The sequence below is a fragment of the Salarias fasciatus genome, chromosome 23 (assembly GCF_902148845.1).
Source record: "Salarias fasciatus chromosome 23, fSalaFa1.1, whole genome shotgun sequence".
In the NCBI taxonomy this organism is placed as follows: domain Eukaryota; kingdom Metazoa; phylum Chordata; class Actinopteri; order Blenniiformes; family Blenniidae; genus Salarias; species Salarias fasciatus.
Window position 1 is genome coordinate 26,285,376 of NC_043766.1, and position 11,144 is coordinate 26,296,519.

The window sequence follows — 11,144 nt, forward strand, 5'->3', positions numbered from 1 at the left end:
ATGCCCGGTACCCCGAGGAAGAAGTGCACAACAACGGCGATGGCGGCCAGCAGTGAACAGACAGAGGAAGAGCTCGTGAAAAAGATTGGTGCAACATCTATAACAGCGGTCGGCAACTGGTGGCCCACGGGCCACTTTTGGCCCGAAAACAATAATGTCTGGCCCACCAGATGATTTTGAGAATCTGAGGCAGCTGCTTCGTGAAGGCAGTAACACCGTCCATTACCCTGTCAGTATCAGCTCCTCCTAAACTGCCTTCACGACATTACCTGTGAAACACATTGAAACCCTCTGGTTCAGTGGACAACCTGCAGCTCCTGCTGCTTTCAGGGACACTTCGTAACAGTAGCCTGCTGCTAGACGCCACCAGTGTCTCAGTCAGCTGTTAACTTAGCTGTTAGCCACCGACGAACTAGCTGGCTTTGAACGATTCCTTCATGCTCCGACATGAGTCTCAAGTCTCACGCATTGAGCGTGACAGTCACGCATTTCAGTGTTTTGTCACGCACTCACACCACACATTGTATTTGTCACGCTGAAAAAAATGCCGGTAAATTTGTCTGGTGCACCGCTGCTATGGAACTGGGAGGAAACGCGTCTCCTACCCTGTCGATCAAAAAAGGAAAGGGGCGGGCTAAAATAGCGCAACAACCAGTGAAAAAAAGCATGGCCATCACGTGAGTCTGCCACTGCGGACTCCGCAGAGGTGGACAACTCTCCGGAGGGGGACAGGATGGGGGAGTGGGGGTGTCACTCTTTCCCGCATTCAAAACTTGAGAGCCCTGACATAATCAAGTTGCCGACCCCTCATCTATAATCTGGACATGGTTTGGCTTCAAAGTAACTTGACTTATGTTATTTAATAGTATAAAAGCTACTTCCTGCTTCCATGCATTTACCATGTGCTATGGTAACCATTAACAAACTGTTATTCTGTAATTTGCATATCAAATTATACCGTGATGTATACCGTCTACCGTGTAAGGTTCAAATTATACTGTGATATAAATTTTAGGCCATATCGCCCACCCTTATGTGAGAGAGCAACTTTAAAAACATCCTCTTAGATATTAGTCGACCTATAAAAATGTCAGAAATTGTTGTTTACCTCTTGTGCAGGTTGTTTGCCAAATGCTGATTTATGTTGCTTAATTTAGGCATAAACAGGAGTCCTCAGCAGGTAGCACAAGCTCTGCATTTAACATTTTTAAGTGATACTTTGGGATTTATGCATTTTTCAGTTTTCAGCTTCTTTCTTCCTGATGGTTTGATGCACGTCTACATTCAACCCACAGTGTCCAAATAAAACAATTCTTGTGATAAAAACAAGACTTAGGCTATTCCTCAAATTATAATCAGCTTCTTTAAACGGGCACACATGCTTTCACGGCTTATCTCTCTGCTCTCTGCTGTTCTCACAGTTTGACGGTTTTTGTTCTGGGACTTTCCAGAGGAAAATTTTCACACAGTTGGGGGAAAAAAATCTCAGGACATTAATTCAGTCAAGGTATTTTTTTTATCTGTCAGGTTCTGATATCTTTCCAGCAAATTTATTACACCTTCTGCCAGTCAAGGAGAGTTAAGATTTACCACTTCCTGTGAAATACTGTTATCCAGATGAAGTGTGACTGCTTATATTGTTGTGCATATGTTTTTGTTTGTTTGTTTTTTTTCCTTTCACTGTTGATGTTCAGTTGTGGTCTCTGGAAAGTTGCATGTCCTCACCAAAAATCATCATTACCTTATGCTCACTGTCTATTAAGGAGTTGGATGAAACGAATGTGATGCAGTGATTTGATATAATGAAGAAAAATAATGCAGCTCACACACCACCAGCCTTCACACCCACCCAGCTCTGCACACTAGCTATCCTGTTACAGAAAATAACTTTATGAAGTTTCTCAAAATTGGTTTATTAGCCATAACTTTTTTTTTTTTTTTTTTTATCAGTGACCTATTTATTTTATTAGAAATGGATTTACAATGGAAAAATAATGATTTCTTATCAGCTCTAGGTTGCAGCAGGGATATTTTACACTCCAAAATGTCAGGGAAAAAAAGCATTTGTAACTGCAACTTAAATGAGAATTTTCAAAATGGGAAAATTCCATGTATTGTATTATATTTAGGAGTCCTATTTCTTACCCGGCGTCTTTTTTGCAGTGGCATTTGGAGTTTGAGAAACTATGTGAGAGCAGAATGTGTTTTCTACCTGAGCTCCTCTCACCAGTGTGAAGTGAGCAGAGTTCAGTCAGACAAAGAGGATGTCATGTACAACGATCCTTGAAAAACACAATGACATGTGGTGGGTTGATTTCTTTTGTTGCCTGGCAACTATACGTCGACGGTCCCGGTGAAGCACAGCCGGTGTGTTTTTGAGGAGGTTTTCGGCTTGAAATAAAAGCAAAGGTGCGATTGCTGTGGCTCAGTGGGTGAAGCGGGTCGTCTTCCTATTGTTGTGAAACCCCGTCTCAACCTGCACATGTGCTGAAGTGTCATCGGTCAAAACACCAACAAACTTCCTGCTAGTGAGTGAACAGGTGCATTACTGTGTAAACTGGACACTGCCATACATGATAGAGACCATCTACTACTTTTGAAAATGTTAATGTCTGTGGGAGGACTGGTGTTTGGGAATGAATGCAAAACAGGAGCCAAATTATTAAATACTTCTACTGTACTGGTGTGCTGTCCCTCACTGATGCTTAGTATATGATTGTCAGAAATGGTTCTGTTTCGGTGAAATGCTTTACACTCTGCCATGCTCTTTAGGCTGCATTAGAATTAACCCAAATGACTCAGAATGTGTGTGACTCTGCCCAGATCCCTCTGAGGGTCTGAAGCTGGAGTCAATCCCAGATGAGTTCACTCAAGAGGGGTTACACTTTGAACAGGTTCCCAGTTAATCACATGGCATGAATATTAAAGAGGAACACTTGAATGATTTGAAACCAAGGTGTACGAAGTAGAAATTGTTGGATTTTCTTTTTCTTCTTCTTGGCAGAATGTCTTTGACAGTCTGTGTTATCCTTTCGTTAACATATTAAACAAATGGCGCTGTGAAAAATGATTAACAGTTTTTTTGTGTGTTTATAGAGCAGACAGGTTTGGCAGATGTTAAGTCCTATAAAGTGATGTCTGTCTCACCTTGATATGACAAGGGAGTTTTTGTGTAATTTCATGAATATTGATTTTGTTTTGTTTTCGCACGAAATAACCTTGTATTAATTGGAGTCGACACATGGGGACAGAGCACACTCAACAAGATAAACTTTCCATTTAAAAGGCATTATGAAGAGCAGCACTCGTTACTTTTATCTGATTGAATAATAAAGTGGTGTTTTATTCTCTGTTTTCTGTGTGTTTCCTTGTGTGTGCGTGTGTGTGTGCATGCGTGCGTGTGTGTGTGTGTGTGTGTGTGTGTGTGTGTGTGTGTGTGTGTGTGTGTGTGTGTGTGTGTGTGTGTGTGTGTGTGTGCTTCAATAGGGAGGTAAGGAGTACATCATGCGGGCACATTTTGGACTCCCCAGTGTGGAAAGTGATGAACTGGAGGCCAAGAGACCAATCACAGTTAATTTTGAGATCCCGTATTTCACTGTGTCTGGGATTCAGGTAGGAACCTTTTTTTTTATTCCATTTATTTCTTACCAATGTTTCCTTATTCAGCCGCAGCTTCAGCACTCTTGTGCTTGATTTTCACACATGGGTGCACTGAGAATATAAATGGCCTTCGCTAATGCCATCCTGAATAGGCTTATTTAGCCTTTGCACAGTCCTGTGAAGCCACTGTGGTTTGGAAGTTTCCTTTGGCACTATTGCAAATCATCCTCCAATTTTCCTATTTGACTTCTTTGCCTTAAATATCTTGACATGTATACTGTATACGTTGCACTGTCTCAGGATAGTATGATGTGCAGAATTTGAATTATTCAGGTTTTCTGAATGAAATGGATTTGCAATTTGATTCAAACAGTGCTTTTAGGTTATATTTAACTCGTTCTCTGTGCAGCAGGAAAAAAATAAATAAATAAAAGAAGCTGAAACTCCTTTTTTATCAATAACCTCGACTGAGTAGCTGCTGATCATACCTGCACAACAGATGTTTGATCATTATTCCTCACAGAACTATATCTGACGTCCTCACATGAAGGCAGTGCTACAACAAATAGCTCTCTTGAGGTCATTCCACTGTTTTTTTTTTGTTTGTTTGTTTTTGTTAAACTTTTAAGAAATGATCGTACTGGTTTACTCACATGCTTTTGTTCATTGTTCAGTTGCATTCTGGGGCTGGCACATATACAGATCACTTCCCTCTCCACGATGGCAAGCGGTTCAAATTGTGCTGCTTCCCTTTGATGTTTTGTGTGCATTGAATTCAAAAACAGAAGTGATAAACTGTATGAATGATCCCTTCGAGCCTACAGCTGTTACTCTGACCTTCTTCTTTTTAAAGCCATACTCATCATTCAGCATTGTGACTTTGGAGTCGACTTGCCAGTTTTCGACTTTATAATGGGAGGAGCCGCAGTACTCCCTCAACTTCATTTCATGCCTAAAGTCATGGAGAACACTTAATAACCCATTCCAGTCTGAAGCAAATCAAAGGTTCCTGATTGACGGTCTTTCGAGACCCATTTTTCTCAAGACATGATTCACATCTATATATGTTTTGGAGGAACTGGAAGATAGGACGAGGGATTATAGGAGTGTTCTTGATTATGCACTCATCTGTGTTTTTGGATTTTTTATTATTATTATTATTATTATGATTTTTTGTGGGCTTTTTTAACCTTTGTAAATAAGTATTTTTGTCATGAGGGAAGCAGAATCTCGAATTTTGTTTTTTAGGAGGTACTGCAGAAAAATAACGGGGGGGGGGGGGCAGATTGAAGGGGGGAGATTTAATACATTCATAATTCCTCCCACTCCATTTTGCACATGAATAGCCTGTTGTTTTTGTTGTTGCTCTTCCTCTTCTGACACTGTTTATGGAACAAATTTGTAACAATAGAATTTACCGCAGTGGCACATTTTAGCGCTCTTGCACAGTCCGTCACATTAACCCATACACAGTCACACACCACTAGTGATGGCTGCACTGCCACACACGCATACCCTGGAACATTTTGGGACATGATGCCTTGCCTAAGGACACTTTGACATATGGACAAGACAAGATAATGTGATTAGTTATGTGGTGTTAGTCTGATGGGTTCATCTGCACATCTGATTAACCAATTAGATTTTGATAGCTGTGTCCAGTTATCAATGTTGCCTTAAAAAATGAAATGAAAAGCTTAAAAAAACATCATGACATAAGGGCTTAATGATGATTTATAAAATATCGGTGACGTCTTGATGAAATATTAAAATTTGGTTGTCGAAATATTGTTCATCAAAATGTTGTGCATTAAAAATTAAAGTTAAATTAAAGATGTATAGTTAAATTAACTGCATGTGCAGAAATAAACCTTTAATACAGAGAGTAAAGTCATCTCCAATTTAGTTGTTTGGTGGCGTCCTGCAAACACAAACTGGTATTTCAAGTTAAGTTTTGCTCCTGTGTTGCAAAAATGATGCATTTCACAGGCTAACATTTTTCAGCTGGTGGGGGGAAAAAGCGTTTTCAGTGCTACAACACGGTCCCTGAACTGCTCAGTTTATCTGAGAAGTTCTGCTGTCAGCGTACCGCCAGGGCCACACTGCAAACGGTGGACACTGAATGTTGATGCCTGAGCTACCACAATGAATGTTGGTTATAAAATGGTGTAACAATGTGTGAAACAACTAAATTGAACATTTCTATGCTCCCTCAGGTGCGCTACCTAAAGATCATAGAGAAGAGTGGTTACCAGGCCCTGCCATGGGTCCGCTACATCACACAAAGTGGAGGTGAGACAATAACACTGTGATACCACACCTGACAACTCACCCATATAAAACACACTGGCACTGCTGACTGCCATTCTGGATTGTTTCTAAATGTGTCTGAAATGAAACTGCAGCTTGGTGTGATTAACAAGCTAGTAAATGTACTGATATCCTCCACACAGTGGATTTGCATCTGTAGGTTTAAATCTCTCAAAGTTGCATTTCCATAAAAGACAGTAAATATTCTTGACTGAACTCGCTGAAACATGGGCCTGAGTAAAATCCAGACTGTGCATGGTTTATGTTCTTAAGTTCAGCTTTTTCTTTATATTCTTGCTTTCTAAATGTATGCTTCTTGATGCAAAATAATATAAAGCGCTTTTCATTTCTTTCTATTTGCCTTTTTGGCAAATGTGAGGCCACCCCTGAGCTTAAAATATGTTTTCCTTGAGAGATCAGTGTCAGAAATAGTCCTGTCTCCATCAGTATTCAGTGTGCAGCCCTTGAATGAACCCAGCTGTAAAACATCTATCATATCTATTGCCTTGCTCCATCACCATGAGCCATGGCACGACAAACAGAGTAACACTCTGCAGGGTGCCAAGAATTAAAAGTCTCCAAACTGTTTGGCTTTGTTCAGGTGTTGGTTAAAGGGTTTTTTTTTTCCCCCCAAGTTTGAGCAGAAAATGAAATTGTGCAGCAGCAAAGACAGCACCTGGGATCTTGAAATTCAGTAGCTGCCCTGGAAATGAACCCACATCTGTCAAACTCAAGGGTGACACCAAGGGCGACACGGGCCAAGAAGTGTCTGTGATCAGGGGTTCCGCATCAGACGACTAACCTGAAACATTCCCTTTGAAGTATCTTTAAATATATCACAGCTTTTTCTTTTTTTTTTACCTTAAACACATGCTTGATTTTCAAAGATCTCACACTTTGCTTCATACCGCCACTGTAAAGCCATACTGCAGAAAAAAATCCTCTTGCTACCAGACGAGTTTCAGTTTTGGACAAATTGAAATCACATGGAGATAAAAGCCCAATACATCAGCTGGACCTCTGCCAGAAATCCTGAAGTTTCTTACCTGCCCTACACCTCAAGAATGAACCCGACTCCATTACATCAATCATATCCATTACCTGGCCTTGTCAGGTACGAGTTGGGGGTTGAACAATGCCATAAAGTTCCAGGAGGCTCCCCGAGTGGCGCCCAGCAAATGCCAAGGTTACTACTGCCTTGCTGTAGCATCAGGAAGAGAGAAAGAGAGATAGAAATGAAGAAAGACAAGATGTTTAAAAACAGGAAAGTGAAAAAAAAAAAAAAGCTGAGGTGACTTGCAGAAGGATGTTGCCTTTCTGTGATTGTTGCCATCAGCAACACAGGGGAGACTGTAATGATCACATTTCACTCAACTCACTCCAGCTCATTAAATAGTGCCCTGATACTCTAGACCGAAGCTACAGACTCATTAATGATTGATCGACGGGCATTTAGTTGTCGCAGTGTAAAGCAGAATGTGATGACACGGCACATTTCTGATCAGAGTGACACGCGGCGCGGATGTTAAAAGTGACACTTCCCTGTTAGCTCCGAGTGTACAAGTTGACGTACATGCTATTTCCAGTTCAATTTAATGTCACAGCAAGGCATGCTCATTTGCACTGTCATAGAGTGAAGTCAAAGATTTGTTTGGATTCATGTGTTTTTGTTAGTGTGTTTACAGTTGTCTTCCCTCATAACCAAAAACTACATGCATGTTAGCTTAATAGGCGACATTCCTATTGGTGTGATTTTTGAGATTTTTCTGGTGACGTGTCCAGCATGTAGCCCTCCCCTCGCTCGCTGTCTGCAGGGATTGATTGCAGTCTCCTGACTGAGATAATCAGGACTTATTTGCAGAATAACAGCTGACTCACTGAAAACAGTGTTTAAGTGCTTTCTTTCAGAAATGTTTTGCACTGAGACAGGAACATTTTGAAGATAACCATTAGAAACACAGAAATACCAGAAAAATGAAAAATGTTATAGTATGCATTTCTGGCCACCAGTATTATCTTTTTTTTTTTTTTTTTTCTTGTACAGTATTATATAAGCATTCAAGGTTCCTTCAACTGTTGTATAGGTTCATTCAGTATAAGTTCTACATAAAAAAGCGTCTCTCAGCAGACAAAAAAATTATTTCCTGCAAACTCAGTGTGAATGTTCAGTACTGCAAAATTGAGCACTTTTCAGTGTAAACAGGGTGTAAAACAGACTAAGCAGGTGGAGAGATGGATAACAGCTCTGACCAAAGAATCATATGCAGGTTGCATTTTTAGAATTAACACATTGATGATACAGTACTTTGCATGTTAGCTTCTTATGTAGTGGCTGTGTGTGTGTGTGTGTGTGTGTGTGTGTGTGTGTGTGTGTGTGTGTGTGTGTGTGTGTGTGTGTGTGTGTGTGTGTGTTATTATTTTTTTATATGACACCAGGAGGTTGACACATTGGAAAAAGGCTTAGCTCTGCTGTAGCACAGCATAAAGTCACAGGTCTGATTCTGGCCTTCACTTTCTGGGTCTGCTTTAGGAATGGATGCTATTTCAGCAGAGGTTTTGAAAAAGTACATGTGCACCCTGAATAGGTCTCAAAAAGCACACAATTACACACATTGCACAATTGTATGTACTGCAAATTTAGACTGAATAATTAATCCTGCAAGATTAAAGATTGTTGGAGGGAGCAGACGTTTGTAAAATCATGTGAACTCTACGAAGATTTCCTGAGCGACACGTTTCACCGCTACTCAGTCCTACCATCCAGATATATTTAGATGGAATTGTTTTCTTTTGAAACTCATTTAAACTTATCATCTTTAGTAGGTCAATCCTACATAAAAAACATAAATTGATTTAATTCTGTTGATATGAATTAGTTGCATGCTACAGTTCCTAATATCGTTGATGCTCAGGACTGGAACCTTTTATATTTGGAGCAGCTTGTTTCTGTGGAACATCTCTCTGATGTGGGATGTTTCAAATATATTACCAAAGCATACAGTTACCCATTATCGCAAATCAGATGTTGCAATCCTAAGAAAAGGTAAAAACTCAGGTCCCTCCAGTGATTTCAAGGGACCCCAAGGGGGTCCTGCGTCCTCATGCTGGGACCCACTACTTGGGGTTTGTATAAAGCTGCATGTAAGTTAGATTCACAGCTGACGAAGAGAAGAAAGCTGTGCATTAATGTTCTGCTGTTGCATTTCTTGGCAGATTACCAGCTCCGGACGAACTAAAGGGCACAGACGCTGCTAGATGAATGGATACCTTTGCTCTCTGCCTGTCTTCGTCTCTGCGGCTCCTCGTTTACAGTGGACAGCAGAGGACGAGCACAGGAGGACATGTGATTTCTTTCTTTTCCCTCCCTGAATGAAGACAGGACATCATCCCTTCCTCCAAAACCAACTTAACTCTGACAGGAAAGAGTGTTGCATCACCTCTCTGACCCTTAATTTATATTTTTAGGGTTCCTCAGGACTCCAGTAAAGCTGTTTAATGTGTGAATAATGAACTGATAACTCTGTGACACCATCTGGTTGCAGCAAGCTCTCATTTTCTCCGTTTTAATGTGATATCCCTGCAGTTTCATTTAGGTCACAATTTATGAAAATAAATAATATATTTAATCTAGATTTAAAAGTGAAGGGACTGCCATAAAATATTCCAGTGGGATATTTGAAACATGAACTATTTTTGCCCCTTAACTTTACCAGTGAGAGTTTTGGCATTCTATTGTCAAACATGTTTTCCCACTGATTATCTTCCACCTGTATGTTAGGGATTTTTTTCATGTTGTTTTCTTTTTTGTGGGCTCATAAGGCGAGGTGGGTGACGGGGTGGTGATATTTAAAATTAAAAAGGATCATGTGATCAGATTTTATTGGCATTGCCGACATCAAAATTTTACATTATTGTAGGCATTCTCAGTGATGTTGGGTTTTCACGTCTCCGACGCTTCGTCTTTCCTTCCTACTTTTATCATCCATGTACATTTTATCCCAGTTCAGTCTTGGCATCTCTCACAGGCATATGTTTTCCTACCGCCTCCATATAATACATCCATTGCCTTAAAAAGTTACCTATGTATCCTCACCAGTGGCACTGTGAACATAATCCCCAGTGCACTGAAAGTAACACCAGCGACCAAATCAATGATTAATAAGGCACAATATTGTCAGAGGCATCGGCAGTGTAACATAATACCATGGACACACTCCCATGAGGGCTGTAACCTTGTCCTTGTGCTCAAAATCAGCACCTTAGAGGCAAAGACCGAAGGAATGAGCATCGTGCAAAACTTTCTCATATTTTTATCTGCTGTTTGTGTTTTACTAGTTAGCTCCCTGTGGGAAAAGCTTTGAAGGACAACAAAGAGGGGGTTGGACAAAGTTAAAATAACCTAAAGAGATTTCTTGTGGAGAATACTGACAATATGTTAAACCATTTTTTTTGGGCTCCTTTTGGGACTCTGTGCGTCTTCGGGGCAGTCTGTGGTGTAATCCACTGCTCCTATTGTGCATGCATCGCACCGCATCAGTCGAGCTGCGCAGCCATCGGCACCGAGGACAGACTCGAGTCATTTTATCACCATGTCTGCTGTTAAATGCGAAACCCTCTCATACAATCCCTCCATTATCTTAAGTGGGGACCTAATTCAGACACTGGTGAGGATTTTTTATTAAGTGTGTGTTTTCAATAATTTATCAACTGCTGCTTGTCCAGAGGAAACAAAGGGATATATTTGGAAATAAACTTTTTTTCTATGTTGTTTGGGAATTTATTTGTAGGAGGATGTGTCATTTCTTTAATCAGGCTGATTTACTGCATTGTGCTGCATGAGTTGATGACTAGCAGGACTGATATGTAGAATAATTACTAAGCAAATTTGCTATAAACTTTGTATGAGTCTCGTAATATAGAGGTAGGAAGGAGTTTGATATACGATTTGTTGCACTGTTGCTGTGACACATGAGCTGAGCTATGGCATCATGTGGGTCATTATCATGACTGATTCACTCATTTAGTTGAGCTGAAGTTGCATCAGTCAGGACGTGGCTCTATAATCTGCATGTTTGTGCTTCTCAAAACAATTTACAAACTTTTGGCAAAGAGCAATATCAGCAAAAGCTGAAATGAACTACTAAAATGTGGATCAAAACACATGTATAATACAGATAAAACGTTTGTTTTAAAAGTTAGCTACCAGAGATACAGGCTTCAGCAGTGTTAGTTGC

General features: G+C 40.4%; 1 protein-coding gene across 2 annotated transcripts in view; it reads left to right on the plus strand.

The window, feature by feature from the left end:
- The window catches only part of ap1m3 (adaptor related protein complex 1 subunit mu 3), a 44,137-nt gene extending 33,459 nt beyond the window's left edge, over window positions 1-10,678 (plus strand). For both annotated transcript variants that reach the window (XM_030083554.1, XM_030083553.1), the window contains 3 exons: window positions 3,487-3,612; window positions 5,817-5,892; window positions 9,124-10,678. In XM_030083554.1, the coding sequence (XP_029939414.1) occupies window positions 3,487-3,612; window positions 5,817-5,892; window positions 9,124-9,146 (225 nt within the window). In that variant the 3' untranslated portion in view covers window positions 9,147-10,678. The remainder of the gene's footprint in view (window positions 1-3,486; window positions 3,613-5,816; window positions 5,893-9,123) is intronic.
- Window positions 10,679-11,144: the final 466 nt, after the last annotated feature.